Consider the following 21,341-nt stretch of genomic DNA (forward strand, 5'->3'; position numbering starts at 1 on the left):
AAAGACAGAAAAAGAATAAGACAAACAACAAGAGAGAGAAAGTGAAAGAGAGAGAGAAAGTGAAAGAGAGAGAGAGAGAGAGAGAGAGAGAGAGAGAGAGAGAGCCATGACAGAGAGAGAAAGAGAGCCATGAGAGAGAAAAAGAGAACAAGAGCAGCTATGGAGAAAGAGAGAGCAGTGAAAGAGAAAACAGAGACAGAGAGTGAAGGAGAGAGAAAAAAGAGAGAGCCAGCCTTCACAATCTCAGGGAGAGGGAAAGAGGAAGCACAAAAATGACATTCACATTGCACGATAGTTCAAACTCAATTTGGATCATTAAAGAGGCGGGCTGCCTGAACTCTACCCGTTTGAGCCTACTTGGGCTGTACGGAACACATCCAGCAGAAAAAAATGGAGATGCTTGTTAAACTGCCTTCACCGCAGACAGATTCATGTCCTCAGGATGCAGGGCGAAGAACCAGCCACATCAACCTACAACATTTACTACCACACCGGAAGGGAGAGACAAGCTAAGATCAATAAAGATCTATATGACAGGATGCAAATGTTGTCACTTGTAGTGTGCCTGTAGTTATTTAGATTAAACTATACATTTTTTCTTTTTTTCCAAAAGACTTCTTACTTTGTAAAATTATACAATGGCTGTACATGGAACACAGAGAACTTTACAGAAAGTGATGAAGGTGAGAGAGAACAAGGAGGTTTCTGAAAAGTTTTTCATTCAAAAGTATAAAGTTTTCATCAGCTTAAGTCTCTTGCTTGTGAATTTGTCACGGTTTATATCTATGGCATTAGGTACAGATGGGCCAATTCTCATGAAGCTTATTTTACGAGAGAGGCTATAAACTGTTTAAATAAACAAGGACTACTTAAACTCTTTCATGACGATGCATTATGAATTTCTACACTACTTATTGAGGTAAATATCTCCTTCCTTACAACATAGTAGTAAAAAAAAAAAAAATAAAAAAAACCCCCACCCACCAAAGCTTTTTTTGAAAATGTTAGAATTGACCAATTTGTGCCCAAGACCATTACTGTATGGTAATGCTGCTTCACCTGTACCAATTTCAATATGAAAAATGAACAGTCAAAAAAAACCCACACATTATAAATCACGATGTATAAAACATCTATCTATGTGTGGCTCTGAGGAAACACATAAGAAAGTGAACTATTTTGAAATTGACAATTATTTATTTGAAACCTTTCATCTTTCTTGAGCATTTTGCACTGAATTTATCTGCAATGGCACACTCTGAAACAAAGTTATGGGACTTCAAAGGGTACAAAAGTCTGAAGAGTAAGTTTAGAGAAAATGGCTTTGAAAATGTTCTATGTTACGAGGTTGTATAATAAGTGAAAGGAAACAGGCACAGTTCATTTGTCTCTTTCTGCTGCTATATATGGAATGAGTGAGCTTCTTATGTCCTCAAAATAATTTGTAAAAATAGTATTTGAGATTTGAGTAACATACTGTTAAAATCAAAATTTAGCACAGGTTAATTTTTCCATTTCATAAAACCTCATTTGTGACAGAAATGAAGCTTACGTTTATCTTAAACTATATCTTATATCACCACCACCACAATCCAAAATTTTTTCTCAAAGTCACACACAAATAAAGGGCTATCAGCCATTAAAAAAAAGTGAGCAGTGTCGGGGTGACCCTTTTCCTCCATCCATTACAATCAACACGAAAGGAAGAATTCAGATGACATTAAAATTTTTCAACAAAGAAATGACCCACAAGAAAAAGGCCAAAATCCACAACCGTATAAAATAAATGCCAATGATCTTTAAAAAAATCTGTATTCATTGTCTTCATATTTGCTGCACCATAACCCCAGTGTCTTTTAAAATGTGGCAACTTCATTGTTACTTGGTGTGTCATCATGCATAACTTTTTAGATCAGATGTTAAGAACCTCTTCGGGAAGACCACACCCTACAAAGTTTTGATCCAACGGTGTGTATTTCAACATAAATGACATTTCCCTCCTCTGTGCTTTTGTTTTTAAAAAATCCAGTTTACACATTTATGTTACCTTTGTATCATAATCATAGTGTTATAAATGTGTTTCTCCAATGGCGGAGTTTAACAAAAATGAAATTGACAAACTTTCCAGTGTAAGTGTTGCATCTAAAAATCTTTTCAACTTGATTATCATAGAAAACACTCAGTATAATTGGATTATAATTGAATAGGCATATAAATTAACTGATGGAGAATCTGGTTTCATTCCAATGTTTATAAGCTGAAGGGAAAAGCTCATATATATACTTACCCATGTTATTAAAGAGAGAAAGCTAAAAATGTACACTTTCAATATGATGTAATCCAATAAACAGATTAATGATCTCTTTTCTGAAGACAAAATTCTTTGTCAAGATCTCATATATGGAGTTAAAATAGCTACAGTTGCTGTAATGGTATCACAAAAATGTACATTTGAAAAACAAAGTACAGTTTCTGGTCACATCCATTCCATCTCAAGGCTCTTTTCCAAAAATTTTTAATTTTCAAGGAATAAATATAGTGTTTGATAAAAGGCGTAAAAAAAACAACAACAAAGAGGACAAGTTGGAGTAATAATATTATTGGACAGTGATGGATCAACAGAATATTCACCTTTCAAAAATGCACTAAGTTTTACTTAGCACACCAGCACGACTTTTACAAAGAAGAAATGTGTATGGCCCTAGGGGCAGTCCTAGGGCACGGCTCCAATATGCATACTAGCTTTGTTCAAGCAACAAAAATAAGTTATGCAGTTGCTAAAGACAGCTCATTTCCCTCCATGCACCCCCCCCCCCCAGAAAACACCCCAAAACAAAACAGAACCCCCCCCCCCCCCCCCCACACACACACAAAAAGCCCCTCAAGACAACAACAAGCGCACAAACAAAAACATAAAGTAAAAGTCAGTATTTTGTAACTGTATAGGTATCCTGCCTCTTTCAAAGCGGTAAAGAACAGTTAAATCCCCCTGCAGTCCACAGACACAAAGTGTTCATAGAAATATTAGTTTATGGTGATGGGTTTAAATATAGATTCCTGAACCTTGTAAGAAAAAAATTCCTCTTCAAAAGAATGGAAACCATCCATAAAAAGAGGAAGCTTGTAAACAAAGAAAATGAAAGTTTGAGACGTTAACTATCACTTCATGCTGCCTGCTGGGAAACTGATATTTATTGAAAAGAACAAACCAGACTAGTAGTAGATCTAGAAGGAAACAGAGTTGTTCAAAACAGAACAACTCAAAAAGACTACATTAGTTTCACATTCAGCACCATACGTTTTTATGAAATAAATCCTGCTCCTGATAATTCTTAGAAAGTACAGCAGCTCATGGCTGAGAGGAAAAGGGAGACAGGACATTGAAACATGCACAGATTAGAGTAGTGTATGTAGGAAGACTAATACAGGACACAGGGGCAATAGGAAAGGACACCATAAAAGCAATGTTTTAAATGGCCCCTTAGAAGAGGAAGAAGGTCTAACTAGTCTTGAGCAGTCCACTCCTCATTCAAAAAGCTAAGACAAAGTATATTTTACTTAGCAGAAGTCAAACTAGATCTTTGAGGCAACCAGACACTGAATCATTTTTGAAAATACCAGTCTAAAAAAAGATGAAAAATACCACAAATGACTTTGAGACACACCTACTCTACAGCCTTCAAGAAAGCAATCTATTAAGGGAGACAAAAAGGACAATAACGCTACCATCTCAAGCTTTAAGAAGGGTACATAGAAGGATAGGCCTAGGCTAAAGCTTTCATAAATCTCTTCATGAGCAATAAAAGACAAAGAATAACTTGAACGATGTACCACAATCTGAACAAGATGTAAGTGTGAAAATAATAAAAAGAATTACGTGGTCACAAAAAATGCCATTAAAAACTGGAACGTACGATAGGAACTTTGCATGAAATTTTAACTGCTCCCCTAACTTCTCCCAAACATCAAAATAACTAATGAAATTAACAGTAAAAAAATTCAAACCAAAAGATATCGCAATATCCATCACAAGCAACTAATAGTCGGCCCATCCCTAGTTCCCAACACAAACACAGTAAATTCAAAACCCTTTACAGGCTTACTCGTATGTTATTATGGTTGAAGCTCTTCTGTAAGTGGGACTAAGAATGCCCTAGGGAAAACTAAGAAAGTTTGACCAAAAAAATAATAACCCCCCCCCCCCCCCCCCCAGATTGTTTTGATTCTGCTGAAAGAGCCATCATTGTGGAGGCATCCTTCAACAAAAACAAACAAACAAAAAAAAATCACGAAAGAAATACTTGAATAAAACAAATATATTCACAAAACAGTAAAGACACAATACTTAAAACCCCTCAAACAAAATGGAGTAAAGAATAGAAAATTATAATATAAAAAATAACAATATAAAAAATCTTCATAATAACAACTTTCCCCATGAAAATAAATAAAAAGAAGCAACGTTCATCAACGTAAAAAAAAAGTAAAAAAAAAAAAAAAAAAGACCCATAAATATTCCAAATGCGCTGTGGGGGGTTATCAAAAACACATTAACTTCAAGATTCTGGTGGCAATGGTGCTGAGCCAGTCAATTCTGCAAGGAGTGAGATTTCCATGCCAGATTCTCCGACGGTAACATCTGTAGTACCTTGTATCCCCCCTTCAGGCGAGACAGAGGTCGACAGATGTAAATCTTTGGCTGGCTTCACATCTAAGAATGAATGCTCTTCCACAGTAATATCATCTCTTTACCACTGTAGGATTTCAAATAACTAGCTAGATGGGTAAAGAGAGCTGAAAGTACGACCCTGCTATCAGAGTCCAAAGAATGAAAAACCCCCAAAAACCCCCACTGTCATTTAACTATTAGATACAATCACTGCCCCCCCCCCCCAAAAAAAAAAAAAAGAAAAGAAAAAAGGGGAGGGGGGTGTACTAATAAGATCACTCTTTTTTTTAAAAAGCAGAAAAAAACAAAAAAAACAAAAAACAAACAAAAGCAACAAATACACCCCCCCAAAATCTTTTGAGTATAAAAAGAAAGTTAAAAAAACCCAACAACAAATCATTTTCATAAGTTAGTGAATGAACTGAAGTATAGACGAGACAAAAAAGGTGAAATAGATTTCCATGATAATTTTTGCAACCCAGGAAAGGAGCCCTTCTTCATTTTCTCCACGAAAAGAAAAAGCTTCAACACAATAATGAGAAAAACGAAAAAGACGTGACATGACAAATGAGACAAGACACATGAGAGATTAATACCCAGAGCTCATGACCTACCTAATATATAAGCAGTAAAAATGAGAACTTGTGTGCTCATATTATGTCAAACATTCAAAATTTACAGTTTCAAAAGAATATGACCACAGCAAGACACCTCTAGGCATCAAGGTGTTTCTAGAGGTCTAAAAGGAAGTCTACATTATAAAAACATGTATACACATGTCTGAACATACATTCCAATTAACAAACAGGCAGTGGTATACCGAAAGAAAAATGTAACAAGAAACAAATTAGTTTCCTGTTATTGTATCTTTTAAACTCAAAGTATCAGGGACAAGATTCTAAAAATAAGTCTGGTTTACCTTTCGAGTCAAATGTTCTTCCACACAGATGGATAGAAAGGATGACTGCAAAAGTGGAGCATGTTTAAATCTCCTCTCTGGGCATGGGCCAAGAGAAACTCCTCCTGAATCTCAACAGCTACAAACATTTCATGTCCTCCACATCCTGAAGGTACTCTGCCACTTCACCTGCAAGAAGTGAAATATTGATTCCCTATGCATAGGGTCACCAAACATGACCTTAAACAAGGAATGAAACCTATCCAAAGTCTTGGTCTATAGTGCTACTATAGACTGTTTATTTCCGCTTTGCAAATGAACTGTATTCTGAAAGTAATCTCACAGGGTATTTGTAGAACATGAGAAAACCATGTCCAGTGTAGACATAAAGATTACAATCTTTTGTCATAATTGTCATGACAAAAATTACCCCCCCCCCCCAAAAAAAAAGAAGATAAAATAACAAAAGTAAAAGAAATAAAAAGACAATACCTGTTTTTCTTTTCTGTAAAAGGTAGTTGTGTTGATGAATAGATGTGACCATAAACTTCACAAGGTAGTACAGTAACAATAGCACAGCTTTCATATTTCAGTACAAACTGCAATAGCATTATTACAACACAAAAAATAATATCCACTCAAAATTCCCAACTGGTTCAATATTATTCAAATTTCCAAATTCAAACACAAACACACAAAAAAACAACAACCAAAAACAACAGAAACAAAAAGATATATATTTGCAACAAAAAGCATGTCTCATGGGAAACAACTTTGATGTGTGAACAAGTTTCATTTTAAAAATTAGCTATTGCTGCCTTGTGGTTGACTATAACAAGTGTGCAGCCATTCGCACCAGGCTGAATCTACATTTAGAAGCTGTCCTAATACTAAAAGAAAAAAAAAAAAAGTACTAATTTGTTTCCAAACTGTACAACCACAGAAAATCTTTCAGAATGCAAATGAAAGACAGTAGATTATTGAATCGAACAACCCTTAACAAGCTGACCAAAATGGTAAAGAATGAAATTTTACTTGGTGGTGTTCAGTATTTTCTCGAAAATTTAATGTCTGGTTCAGAGTGCACACATTTGTGAAACATTATTTTCTTTTCACATGTTTGATAACCGTATAATTAATCAAATATTGCAATGTTTCATATGAACATTCACACATTTATCAGCAGAGTTTCATCTGAACCAGCACACATTTGTTGGGGGGGGGGGGGGGGGGGGGGGGGAAATGAGTTAGATCCACAGTTAGAGAGAAATGAGAAGCATAAACTCGCTACCATATATACTCTCCTTTAATTCTCAAATCTTATTTTAAAGTATTACGTCAAAATCCTGAAAAATGGTTACACTATACATCTTAAGACATTATTCACCTTCACATTTAAAAAAAGCATACAATAATCACAGGGGAGATGAACAGGCTGAAGCATAATGTAGGTTCCATGAAGTCACTGCCACTTAAACAGCCACAACATAAGAGTTAGAATAAAAACAGCATTTTAATATTTTAGCCCAATTTGTTTCAGGAAAGATACAGCACAAGATTCCATAAAGTTTGCCCCATTTTCAGTGTGAAATCTAAGAAATTTTACACATTGTGTGTCTGTATATGTTTTATGCCCTGTATCACTAAAATTCAGATCATTTAGGAGGTAGGCATGTCGGGGCCAATCTGGGTGGAGTTGTCCTAGCAGAAAGACGGACATACTCAAAAAAATCTCCCCACATGTAAATCAAAACCCATGCCTTCTGCAAGCAATGGCGAAACGTTTAACCGCTACACCACTCATACATATTTGCAAATAACATATAATTATTCAACACATTTAAGAAAGGAAAAGAATATACATTATATGATCTCACAGTCAAACTGAGCATTACAAAGTAAGTATATATTTACACTAGTCTTCATTAGTTAACTACATGAATTCATTTCATTAATTATCACTGCTTTGTTCCAGGTAACACAGCATCAAGCATCAAAGAGGGGCACGAAGAATAAAAAAATTAATTTTTTTTCCTGCAAGGTCTTCATATCCTGATCTGAAGGCAAGCTATCGGCTTAAGTAAGAGGTCAAAAGGGATATATTAAGTCCAAAGAATTGACCTTGGAAACAGCCAAAACTTACAAAAATATTGTTCTAAGCCAGGAGATATAAAAGTCTTGGGCCAAGAAACTAAAAAAAAGAAGAAAAAAAAGAAAAAAAAAAAAAAAGAAATAAACACAAAAGAAAAAACCCAAAAGAGAAACTGAATGCAGGTAGCAAATCCCTAATACTGCCACCTAATTACAATATCAAAAGAGAATATCAGTGAAACAAAGAATGAAAACCAGACTAGAAACCGATATTGAAGACAATTCTGAAACTCATACACTGAAGACTATGCTAGGCTACACCAGAACAACGTAGGATAAACATCATGACATGTCCCTTTGATAGGAACTGAGAGTATCTAATCCTGGGACCTTGAATTTCACTAAAATGTGTCAAATGAAAACAATTTTTAAGAAATGTTATCGTTTGTCTGGAAAGTATACATTCATAAGGTATACTCTGCAAAAAGCATACTCATAACTGATAAGAAATGGCTAAAAAAAATAAAAATTTCCTAGAGTGTATCCTGATGGCACAGGCTAATATAATGAACAGTGTCATTGTAGGGAATAAAACCGAGACATAGCAAACAGGTTAATTAAGAAGGCACATTGTATACAGACACAAAACAGAGACTTACTTGACTAAACAAACGAACTTTAAAAATCATACAAAGAAATAAACAAACTTGAATGCAAGATAAGACCACAATGGAAAAAAAATTAAAAGAATATACTTAAAAATTACTTAATGGAATAAAATTTAAAAAAAAGGCAAAAACAACTCAAACTCCGATGACACATTATATTACAAACATTTTAAGACCCATCCACAGGCACCTTCTAATAAATGAAAACCAACATGAAAGCAAGAATTGTACGCAGTGTTTACTTACTCAAGTACAGAGACAAAAAGTAGCCCTTTGGGTATCAAAGTCAACAAAGACAGATTTGTTATTATGCACAGCAGTACAAGAAATAAATAAATGGCGCTAAAGTCTTGAAAATAGGTTAAGCTATATCTAAAAAGCAGAACATATATTTATATATATTTATCCTGAAATGCCTATCTCTTAACTCATAATATTGATGTTTACACACACAAAAAAAACCCTCCCCATCTGGACAGGTCTCATAACAAACAACATTACTTGTTGACAAAATTGGGCATGAATGAGCTTGTGCAATTAATCTAAAACCTATAAGGGATGGTGCTTTGTACAAACACATTTCAAACAGCACATTAAGTTAATGTGGGGGGTAGTTGCCAACTTCAGACTCATGTGGTCCACCAGGAACAATGAATAAGTACACTACTTTTCTTTCATACCATTTTACATTTTACTTACTAAGCCCTCTCAAAGAACACTGGGAATAACATCTAGATATAATATGTACATTCAATTGATCGCTTGGGGGTGGGGGCTGCTGCAAGTCAGGAGTGATGAGTGTACAGACGTAGATACATGTGTGTACAGTGAACCTCGCATCCAACAAACTTGTCATCAAACTTGAGCATTTTAAATTAAATTTAACACTTTGACTGCTCACCGTATATGCATCTCACAGGCTAAGGTAAATTCTACCGTGTGTAAGTCACAACAGGTCACAATCTTTAATTGACAGCTGTTCGCTTATTATAAAAGAAAGATCAGTAAAACTTATACCCATAGAAAGGTAAACAATGAGATGAATTCATCCATTGACAAGACCAGCACAGAACAGGCTATAACGATGTAAGCAACTTGAAAGTACTACGATTTGACGAGCGCTCCAATTCTAAGCTATGGCTCTGTATTGCACAACGTGTGTGAGAAAGACAACACACCAAGCTTAGTTTCATCAGTAACAAAGCTTGTGCTTCTCGTCAAACTACATATTAATAGTTAGAGAAATGAAGAGAAGGTTTAATCCATAGACAAGACTCAGATAGAAGAAGCCATAACGATGTAAACAAGTGTAAAGTACTGAGACAAGCATTTTGAGGCGATGCTTTGGGTCTAACCATCTCGCACAATGTGTGCAAGAAAAACAACACACCTCACTTTGTTTTTGGTTATATAACCCACGCTTTCCGTCCAATAGTCTTCAGATATGACCCCATAGCTAAAATGATAAGCTTTCTTGGATGCCACTTTCTTTATTCAAAACTTAGTAGAAGCTGAGATATCAACGAAACCAAACACATGTTTAAGTTTAAGCCGTTGTACAATATACGTTTACACAGCATTGGGTGGCCAATTATCCAGACATATGAGATACATTTACAGCGCAGTCAAAGGGTTAATGGGACGTGTCTATTCTCAGAAAGGTGGGCTGCAATACCTTGGTCATGACAAATAGCTGCTTTTTCTGGTCCCTTTCCCCTTTTGACACCCAACTTCTCTGATCAAATGTTATTACTTACAAAATGAGATATTTTCTTTTCCTCCATGCACGTGTAGGACTAGGCTAGATTACGGCTATGAGGGAAATAAAAATCACCACCCTTCTGGCCTCCACTATTACATTGTATTTAAAGTACTTAATATATGAGGAAAATAGAAGCTGTACATGACATAATGGTGCACAAAGATGCATCATTTGGAACAAGTCTAGACTGCCTGGTGCCACAGCAATCATTGTTCACTGTCAGGGGCTGGAATCTACGATAGTGGTAAGTTTCACAACTAGACTGAACATCCATGTTCAGCACCTGTAACCCCCACCCACCAAATCCTGTAGAAACAGACAACTCCATCCCATTTGAAGATATAATTATTATGCATGAGTATGGAATGCATGGGCTGGTGTCTGTAAAAGACAGCCTCTGATCAGTGGTATAGAATTTTACTGTCAGTGGTATCAAATTTTACTGTCTTTTATAGACCAACCACTGTAGAATGTTTTATGCCCCCCATTGACACCATTTACATACTTTAGAAGTCAGGCTGCCTCAACCCTGTCCGTCAGGGCGGAGTTGGATACAGTATCCCAGCAGACAGAGAAAAAAGTAAATATAGCTTTCCTTGCAATTGAACTTGCAAAATGGCAAAGAGTAAAACCATTATAATATAAAAGGCCGAACATTGATACGAAATTGCAACAAATAAACTCAACATTACAGCTAATGATCTACTGGTAAGGTGACCACTAGTTGCTTATGATAGTTTGTAGGTGAAAAATGCCCCAAGATGCAGCCACAACTGCTTGCAGCTTAATTATTTTATTGCAGTTAGGTCTGAGGTAGCTAGTTTTAGATTCCTACAATATGAGATGGAGACAGAGCCTGTTACTGATTAAAAAAAGAACATGGACACTTTCTTCAGAGTACAGTAAACGCGAGGTTCATTGTACATGAGTGTGGAAGGGTGAGCAAAATGTTTGTGTGTGTGTATGCGTATATTTGTGAGTGTGAGTGTATGTGAATGTGTGTGTGAACATGTCAGTGTGTGTGTGTGCTAGAGAGGGAGAAAGTGAGATAGAGAGCACAAAAACAGCAGAGTTGGTAGTGGGTGATTGTGGGATATCCCAAAAGGTTTTATTTATTTCGTAACCTGGAACATGACTAAACGAATGTTGATGGTTTTGGAGGCCAGCAGCTTGTTGCACTCCACAGAGTCTATGGGAAGGTCAAGGTAGTCAGTCTCTGTACTCTCTGCATTGAATTCAAAGGTGTAAATCTTGGATTTCATCTGGACTCCACCAAAAGGCCCACTTAGTGCCAGGAAATGCATGTTCATCTGCAAAAATGTCCAAATGAATAATATTTCAAATATAAAAATACAGTCAGTTGCATCGATGCCCCACCCAAAAAAGAAAACAACAAAACAGAACAAATAAAAACAACCACAAAAAAAAAGAAACTAAAAACAGCAAAAAACAACAACAAAAATCCACCGAAGAAGTCAAATATCCATTTGACAGTTTTGTGGGGGAACGGGAAAAACCTGATCATTACAGAATCCCAAACAATATCTTAAAATAGTGAGCCTAAATACAATTACTGTACGACATGAAGCTTTCTGCTCTGATCTCTAAGTAAACATGCAAAATTTAAGAGCGCTGATCTTCAGCAAAAATGATCAAATTTGTGAAAAACAGTTTGCTCTGATAGGAATTCGAACCAGGATGATTTGCACTATAGCCCAGCATCATAACAACTGAGCTAACCACCAAGGAAGAAGAAGGTTGCAAGGGGGAAAAGGAAGCAAGGGGAAAAACCTGCAACAGATGTGTGTATGATGACATTGAGGTACACAAAATGCAATTTCACTCACAGGGGTTGTTAGCTTTGTCTTTACAACCAGCTGATAGTTCAGTGACCTGTTGACTGTGTGAGCAGGGTTTTTGTGGTCAGAATTGATTTTGGCCCTTATCACCCATTGTTGATTGAAGGCAGTAAAACGAGACGTCTCGTAGTAGAGTCTTGTGATAAAGTCATCTGTTCGGAATGGTTTCAGTTGAAGATCTGGAAAAAAAAAGTACTTGTTACCTCTACTATTGGCCACACAACTTACTGACAGGACTGATAATTAAAAGGTCAGTTTGCACAGACACTACAACTAACTGTGGAAAAGTAAAAGATACCTTAACAACAGATTCTGTATTCTTTTGCCGCCCACGCTGTTCAACTCGCCCGGAAACCGCTCCTTTAGTTGCTCCATGCCAACGGTCAGTGCCACCAATGTCTGGGACATTAAATCAGCCGTCAGCCACACTCATTACCGTGAATCCAGCGGCGTGCCCCCGCATGCTCGCGTAATGTAATTCCTCCAAATTATGGTGTCTTTCCCACCCCAATATATCCAGATCTTAAGATGCTATATCACTACACGACCCCCCATTTTAAAGCTCAGCTTTCCCCCTACATGACAAACTTTGGTTGATCTCCCTTCACAATCTTGATTTTATTTAACTACTTCCTCATAGATGTGTCTACTGAATCGGATTCCATTTTCAGTGTTATTTGAATTTAAATGTAAATAACTTCGTAAACTGACCAACGTTTTCAATTCTTTTTACAAATATTAGTTGGGATTGGTATACTGTATAAATTGTTGAAGTTTCAACTTTGAGTAGTTTTCTGTGATTTTCCTAAACGGATTCCATTCTCAGTGTTATTTGAACCTGCGATCCTAGAGTGATATGTTTTAATCAAGAGTTGTCACATGTGACAGCTGGACTTGAGAAACCGAGGCCAGACTGCGAAAAGCTGTGAATCTCCACTCAACACTCAATATCTTTGCTTTTGGGAACGACACAAAGATGAAACAAAGTGAGTTTCAAACTTTACTCAATTTCTGACCCCATATTTTAACATTGTCAACATTGTCCGCAACTATCATGTTCAAATTTAATTAAATAAATCATGACCCTCTATCAATGTTTAATCATGTATCCACTTTTCTTTTTTCATCACCTCGTATTTCTTTATCTTAATGCATAAACAAAGCCTAAAATTGCTGCAATAACATTTTCATCACCAATCCGTCAGTCAGGCAAAATTCGCAACGCTGACCTCTTGACCCATTGGTTATGGGAGGTTCGAGTTACGCTGAGCATCAGGGCGCTGCGGGGTGCCAGTAGAACTAAAGTTCTGCTAGTGAACAGTTGTGTGCTATGCATTTTAAAAAATAGCAACATTTTTATGTGTTTCTTAAAACAGGATGATATATGGGCCACTCCGTAAAAAAAGAAACTTGAGACGTGCAGATGATGGTCTACTGAAAAAATTATCGGCAGTAACACAGCCTCTCTTTTTTGTTTGAAGCAACCTACCTCTAATATACACACACACAAAAAGTAATGCTATAATTGCTTACATTTTTTTTTTCTTCAGCAGGATATCATCCCTATGTTACGTGTGTCTCTTTATTGAATGGCCCATATACGGTGCTTTTCAATCAATGCAAACATTACCTTCTTCCTTCATTACACAAGAGATTTCACATCTCTGTCTTTTCTAGGCTACATTGTGAGTAGATCTCATTCCTCCTCAGATACACCATAAGGCATCCCTTGGGTCTGTGCTGAGCCAATATGAATTCCCAAAATAGCAAAACTTTACCCTATTCATTTATTCAGATTCAAATCAAATCAAAATAAAAAGGTACACAGACAAAGTAAAGTTAACTGATTCCATCCATGATTTTTTTAGGCTCCGGATAGAGTTATTTCCCCGTTCAATTTTTAACCTGAGGTGCATTATTTAATGCATCACTGTGAAGCTGTAAGTTACTCAAATATATATTGTCATATACCAAACTAATGGGAATAAATAGAGGAGTCTGATTATATCAATTACAATGACCTATATTCTGACTGTACGGTATTTTCCCTCAGATAAAAACGAAAGAGAAAAAAAATTGCGCAACACCTCTTCGAAAATTTCAACTTACCTCATTTTCTCAGCTCTAAAAGTCCTTATAAACCATAGGAATCAACACAAAATTGTAGACATATCACCCCACCACACATTTATGCAAGAATTTCCCAAATTTAGTTGAATATCTTTCACTGAAGGGCCTTTTTATTATACCAGGCTCCATGTTGTTTACCCTTACTTAGCGACCACAAACAATGATTTTTGCAAGAATTTCGCAGTTTCGATCTATTTTGACGCTCAGAGATTGAGGTCAGGCTTGTTTACAAGTTCTAGTTCCTTTCGACAACTTAAAAAGAAGGAACTATATTAAAAAGTGCACATTTGTTTTGGATTTCTTTGGGCCGCTCACAGAGGTCGAATGGCGACAGCGGAAAAACCCAGAGCGGCTGTTAGCGGCCGAATGGATGGAATCAGTTAAAATATTTTTCTGATCTTATGAGGCTGCTAAGAAACAACACTTCTAAGATTCAGAAGAAACAGTAGCAAACCCTCAACTAATCTTAGAATACAAAAGTATCATCAGTCTTATCCATTGCCTATAGATATATAATCCTTTCCCATCCCAGCCAAGACAAAAATAACAGGAAAACAACTTTCCCTTTTAAATATGAAGATATAATCAAATGACAAAGACAAATTTAATTGATTTCACAATGAGGAATGCATCGTGATTGTCAAATACAGGAATGAGAATTTCCGTTATGTGGACACTCTCACACATGAACTTAATTACGTTAGAGATATTCCTTACAACAGGGGTACACAGGTAGAGATAAACACTAACCGTTAAAGGTGATTTTCTCATAGGACAGCAGAGCAAAGATGTCGCTGTAGAGCTTCTTTTCCTCCTGGCGTTGCACATCCAGTTGCTCCAAAGCTCCCATAACCTCTTCTCCAGTCTTCTTGGGATGAGCACAGGACTCCTCATGCTCTGCCACCTCATGGAAGGGCCCCTCCCAGTGGCAGCCAATGCGAGCGTACCGACAGGAGCATGGCCTGTAATGCACATCAGATACTATGTCAAACGACAAAATCCCTTGTTAACAGCTCAAATGGACAGTCATACTTACGGTAGTAGTGGCGTGCTTAATCAACAAAGTGTCATGAGAGACTAAAGAAGTGTCTCATCACACAGTGTTAAGAAGCTTTCTGAGGACAAGATAACTTTGAAGGTCTCCATGGGGCTTTGTCGCATTTCCCACTTCATAGCCCATCTGAAAAAATAAAACTAGATGGAAACAAAAGCAAATGCTCAATACAGAATAGGTGAGAATCACAGGTCTGGTGCTGCTCTATCCGTTAGGAGTCAAGTACTCACTTTTTTTCCTGGATGCCCATCTTAAAAACTTTAATATTATATATCTATTTTAGTTGTACTTAATATTACCTCTTAGAATTAAAGCTCAATCAAGGATTACATGAAAGTTTATAAACACAACTGGCCGTACTCTATATTTAGTTTGAAAGCATTGAATTGATCTTGATTCAGTTATTTTCACATTTTGCCACTCTTGCTGGCAACCAGCATGTGAAAATTTATTGGAAAACCAATACAAGATTATGTTTTGTAGAGCAGAGCGACAAAAATAAATCTTTAGTTAAACTGTTCACTTTCATGATACTGCTAATTTTCGTTTCTCTTAGAAGCAAACACATAGGCTAATATCATCACGCCTGCTTAATCCTCGGGTTTTACTTTTATTCATAAAAAAAAAAGAAGAACAACAACCATTGCAAAAAAAAAACTATGACTCTTTCTTCAAATCTACAATATCAATCACATGCTCACACATAAAACATGATGGACATAACTAATTCGGGAAAAAAAAGACAAAGATACAAAAAAGTTTTCCATTAGCAATATTGTCTTCATCAACAATACAAAATAACTCTTTCCCAGGATGGACAAAGACAAAAATAAAAGGAAATTAACAGACTTTCTTCATCAAAAAAAGTAAGTATGAATAAAAGCTACCAACCACTATACTCTCAAGTAAGTACATGATGGCACCTTTCCCAATTTCAGACATAATATTCCTAAAAAGGCATATTGTAACGAAGACTAGGTACTCAAAGAAAAAAAATTAAACCTCCTCCTCTTCTTAGTTACTCCTCTGCAGTTTACTTTGCATTAGATATCTTAGACAAACACTATTTATTACAACTCCATAATGATAGGAACAAAGAACTATTTCATCTCATACGTCTCTCTTCATACAAAAACACTCACTCAGAAGTCTAGTAACCACACACTCATCATACCATATAAGTCATGTAAAAAAAATTATTTTAAGAAATTTGATCCATCTGTTAACTTTCTTTAGGAAAAGGCAGAAGAACAAAGTACTTTATTATTTTTTGGGGGGAGGGGGGTACAAAACAAGGGAAAAGGGAAATACACATTTTCAGATTATTGGTGGAAAGGGACCATTAAAAAAATTCAGTCCTTAGAATTCAATTAATTATGCATCAGTTGACACTCCACAGTATCAACTTTTTAACAATATTAAGTTTTGACAAAATTTTTGTACACAGGAGTACAAACGCTGATTATTTTTTTAATGGTCCATAACTATGAAAATAAAAAGACAATCTTCTGATCTGTTGCCAATAATGGGACAAAGACCAGAAATATAGTTGACAACAAAATTCATCACATTCAGTTCACTAGCTCAGGTATCTGGGGACAAAGCTGAGCTTTTTACTAACAATTGTTAAACTTCCACACAACAAAATAGTATTAGAACACAAAAACACCTTTAATCAAAGCCAACTACAAATATTCCTATCCAACTGTCAATGACTAAAAAGTGCAAAAATCAAAACTATTTAGAACCAGCAGCCCTTCCCTCCCTTCTAAATCTCACGTCACTTCACCCTCTTCCCTTAACCCCTCGCACATCTTCATAAAAAGATAACTTGACTGGGTTTTTTTATTTAGCAATGATAAAACACCACAGACCCATGACAAAGAGAGAAAGATACTTGCCGCTTCATAATCAACAGTAGAGGAACTGTTGCATGTGTACAAAGACATCCTCAGTGGAGACAAACAACCGCACATCAGGGAAAGCCAGCTTTTATCTTTTCTTCATACTTGGAACGCATCACTTCTTTCCTGAAATTGAGACATCCTGCCTCAAAGAAAACCTGCCTGCTTGAACAATAGAAAACAGAACAAGTGTGGCGCTTATTAGCAATGCATAGACCAGCCACCTACAACCACGTTGCAGTAACTAGTGATGTCAGGGAATGGTTAGCCATGCCACCAGCACCCGCACATTTGGAACTGCCCCATCAAATGTGCGCGAGCCCCGGCTCATGTGGACATAACTATCAGTGGTGTAGGTGGCTGAGAAAACATTTTCCTGAAAGAGAGAGCAGTCACTGTGGGTCACATGACATGGGGTGAAGCAGTTATCTTACCCGACGGAGGGAAACATGCTTACCTCTCCTGACACAGTTCCCTTTGATGGTGATCCAGCTGGTACCGTGGCAGTTGTTGATTGCAAAAGCAGCAGTCTGATGGCAGCTCTGACACAGCTTTCTCCACAGCTAGGTTGCGGATGCAAATATTTCTGTTTATTTCACAGCGACAGTTTGGACATGTAGCAGTTTCATCTTTTATTCGGGCATCTGCCAACAGGTGGTTGAAACACCCAGCACACATCAGGTGACCATTGCTACACTGAAATAGAAAAAAAACAAACAAACCCAGTCTTTAAACCATGGGACTAACAAATAAGATCTAATTTTATTAGAAGTTTCAAATGACACTTCGTTCACTTTCTCATGTTCTCAGTCCATAAACACGTTGGTTTGGCAAATTTTCTTTCGTTACACTTCACTGAGATTAGTATTGCCAGAAAAAACCCAGCGACACACAACACACTATTTCCTTGATCTCTATGAAACAGCACAATTATTGATCTGAACTTTAAAAAACAAAGTTCTAAGAAAGTGGCTATTCTCCGGCATCGCGCTGGCCAATAGATCTATATAATGGCTATTCTCCTGTATCGTTGCACATGTCGCTTCTCCACAGCTTTCCATCTCCCCTGTAGGCACGTAATGGCCATTATTATACTGTCTTCGCGGTTTTTCGCTGCCGCCAAGCTTTCTAATATTCTTTTAATAAAAGTATGCATGAATTTTCAAAATAACCCCATAATGCCAGTCTTTTTTAGTTTGTTTCATGGGGTAAGCAGCAATGGTCTGTATTGATTCTGAAAGCAAATTTCTTGACAAAATTGGGCAAATTTGGCATTTTTGTAGGCAAATTTGGGCACATTTTGGCGCCTTTTCAGTAGTTCCCACCCCGCAATTGTTATTCACGGGTTTTGGCCCCAAGAGTAGGGGGGTTTCAGGGGGGCTCGCCCCCCTGACCTAATAAAAATAGAAAGGGGGGTTTCAGGGGGGCATGCCCCCCTGAATTTTACCATAGTATAATTTAATGTTTTAAGGTTTGATATCTTAGCTCACCGCGAATCAAACGTATAGATCTAGAACATCTAGATCTAGATGTAGGTCAAATAAGGGGGGTGGGAACTACCGAAAAAGCACCCACATTTTAGGGTTGCAATTTGCAAATTACCGCGGGGACAGATTATTGTTGGAACTGAGTTCAGTGCCATCTCTCCAAATGTCAATTCCACTTTTACATGACTTTTATTTTCAAAATCAGAACCTGAATGAGAACGAAAAGAAATCAGAAGCTCAGTGCACCCAAAGACGAAGTAAGAAAGTGTACATTTCAGTTCACTGTGGGCAAGGCTGTCAATTTGCTGTGCTCTGTGACTGCAAAAATGCTCTGCTGTGAAAAAAACATGGCCCAACAACCAAAAAATGTAGGCCAACAAAGCTGAAATTAAAAATGAGGTCAGGCCTATAAACTATAACTTGGCTTAGAATCTAGAACTTAAAATACTTGTAACATTGATCATCACAATTTCCATTTTGAATCCGTGGCTGTGCCTTTTTTTTACAGTGGCTGAACTACTTCTTTTACGTACACTTCTTTTACGAAATTGATAATATAATAATAAACGGCAGGGTGGGAGGGGGTGATGTGGGTCTTTTCTATTATTTGGAGGGGGAGTGTCATTATTATTGTGTTCGCGTTTGTTGTGTTATGAAAGGAGTAGGTCACGCAATAATAAGACCAAGACAAACATTCAAGCTTTCTTTTCCGTTTCAGATTTGAATGAATGTACTGTCAGTACAAAAACACGCACCAGACAGGCTTACATCTTTCACATAAAAAAAGAAGTAGGCCTTCCCGTAAACGACCTGATAGGCGCGTTTGCTGGGCCAGTGCCACATCACAGATGTCAGACCAGCTGACACTGAAGTCCGTAAACTTTTTAGTTTGTCCTTCACTTACTTGGTAGCAGGTCTTCGGTAGGTCCAGACACACAGCGCAGCATAAAATGCCGCTTAGTCGATCTTCCAGCTTGTGTTTGATCTCTGCATCTTTATCTGCAACTTTTGTTTTCTTTGCAGGCGGTTCGTACGATGATACATTCTCTTTGTCAGCTGAAGATTCGCGAAGCACTTGTATAGTCGACACTGTTGCTTCCTCCATTTTGTTTGTTTGTAAATTTTAGATGACGCTTGCACGACCCAGTCAGCTGACGTCATGATTGACCAATGAAAATCGGATAACGTTGTCGTCGGTAATTTCCGTTAAACAAGAATGTGACACGGTTTTGAACGGACAATGCCGAACTCTGTGCTTCAGTGCAGATCGGACGAATCCGTTAGATCTACAAGCTCTTGGGCACGATAAAAAGCTCTCACACAAGCCCTCAGCTTTTAACGAAATTGTATGATGAACCAAAGAAGCGACAAACCGTAGGCCCTATTTCACTCTCTCGACCCCCCCCCCCCCTGGAATCTAAGGCAAACAGCCAAACAGTGGACCAAGTGTTGTGTGTAGAGGAAGTTTCTCCACCTTCCCAGTTCCAAAAAAAAAAAAAGAAAGTATAATGTCCGTGTCAACGTTCATTGTTATAAAAACAGTAAATTTTGTTGCCTAATTTAAAGTAGGCCAAATAAGTCGCTTTTCATGAACTCTTTTTCTTCTTCTTCATCCTCCTCTTCCTTCTTCTTTGTCTTCTTCTTGTTGTTGTTTGTTGTTGTTGTTTTCTCCTCCTCCTCCTCCTCCTCCTCCTCCTCCCTCTCCCTCTCCTTCTCCCACTGCCTCTCCACTCCGGGGGCTATCGTGGTCGAGACGTTACGAGCGTTCGCCTCTCAATAGATCCCGGGTTCGAATCCGAACAGCGACGGAATAAAAATTTTTTTTTCTTCCTTTCACCACCTTTCCAGCCCTATAACAATGTTCTGTCTGTTGTTTTCGTCTCCACTCTCTGTCCCCACTCCACCCCCTCACCTCCTTTGCCCCCCCCCCTCCTCTGGGCTCCTGACTCTTTTAACTAAGGCCTTAAAAATGCCTACGGCTACTCCTTGGCTCCAATTCTAATTACTGCTGTCTTTCAGCCACACCCGTAATCACGCTCTTATGGTAGTTACGTAAAACAAATGGCGAAGCTTCGGTCGCCACCCGGGCAAAATTCAAAATTAAGTCCTACCAACTGAAAATGTCTTATGTCTGAGGCGAGCTCTTTTGATTTTATGCTATTGCGAGCGTCGTAAAACACTGCGATAAACAAAACAAAACAATAACAACAACAACAACAACAACAACAACAACAACAACAAAAACAACAACAGATTCCCCCATCCCCCTCCCCTCTTTCTGCTCCTGCTCCTCGACTTGTCCTCCTTCACCTCGTCTTTGTCGTCGTCATCCTCCTCCTTTTCCTCTTCCTCCCCCACATCCACATCCACATCCACATCCACATCCACATCCACATCCACCTCCTTTTCTTTTTCTCCTCCGTCTTCCTCCCCTACTCCTGCAACTTTTTTTCCTTTCCATCTTTGTTTTTTGTGCCCGGTCGTTTTCTGCAGTACCGTGCTAGTTTTGAATGGATAGAAACCGCAACGACAGTAATAATTATTGCAAAGTAGTGGACAAGGGAGATGGACAGGAATTTTATATTGAAGAGAAAGAAGAGGGGCGTACAAGTGGCGCCCTCCAACCTCCTTCTCCTCCCCCTCTTTTAATTCTCCGTCTTTCTGTTCTTCTTCTCCTCTTGTTTCCTCTTTGTCCATCTTTTCCTTCTCATTTATCTTATTTTTTATTTCCCTTTCTTTCTTTGCTTCTTTCTCCTACTTTTCCTCTTCTTCCTCATCTTCCTCCCTCTCTTCCTCCTCCTCCCCTCCTCTTCCCCCTC

The 21,341-nt window shown here is 37.6% G+C and overlaps 1 protein-coding gene across 1 annotated transcript; it reads right to left on the minus strand.

Annotated features, from left to right (window-relative positions):
- Window positions 1–5,834: 5,834 nt before the first annotated feature.
- Window positions 5,835–19,649, minus strand: LOC101854099 (cysteine and histidine-rich protein 1). The gene is made up of 5 exons (XM_005101905.3): window positions 19,427–19,649; window positions 17,493–17,731; window positions 14,828–15,039; window positions 11,936–12,126; window positions 5,835–11,398 (listed from the first exon to the last, which is right to left on the minus strand). The coding sequence occupies exons 1-5, from the start codon at window positions 19,625–19,627 to the stop codon at window positions 11,201–11,203; spliced, it is 1,041 nt and encodes a 346-aa protein (XP_005101962.1). The 5' UTR covers window positions 19,628–19,649; the 3' UTR covers window positions 5,835–11,200.
- Window positions 19,650–21,341: the final 1,692 nt, after the last annotated feature.

Source organism: Aplysia californica, unplaced genomic scaffold, assembly GCF_000002075.1.
Source record: "Aplysia californica isolate F4 #8 unplaced genomic scaffold, AplCal3.0 scaffold00303, whole genome shotgun sequence".
In the NCBI taxonomy this organism is placed as follows: Eukaryota; Metazoa; Mollusca; class Gastropoda; order Aplysiida; family Aplysiidae; genus Aplysia; species Aplysia californica.

Bases quoted from the DNA above. Each gene is read 5' to 3' on its own strand.
- LOC101854099 (XM_005101905.3), bottom strand. From the start codon at position 19,627: ATGGAGGAAGCAACAGTGTCGACTATACAAGTGCTTCGCGAATCTTCA. The intron at 15,040-17,492 runs GTAAGCATGTTT...TGTGCATTACAG, and splicing joins AGGGAACTGTGTCAGGAGAG to GCCATGCTCCTGTCGGTACG. The intron at 11,399-11,935 runs GTGAGTGAAATT...ACATTTTTGCAG, and splicing joins AGACAAAGCTAACAACCCCT to ATGAACATGCATTTCCTGGC.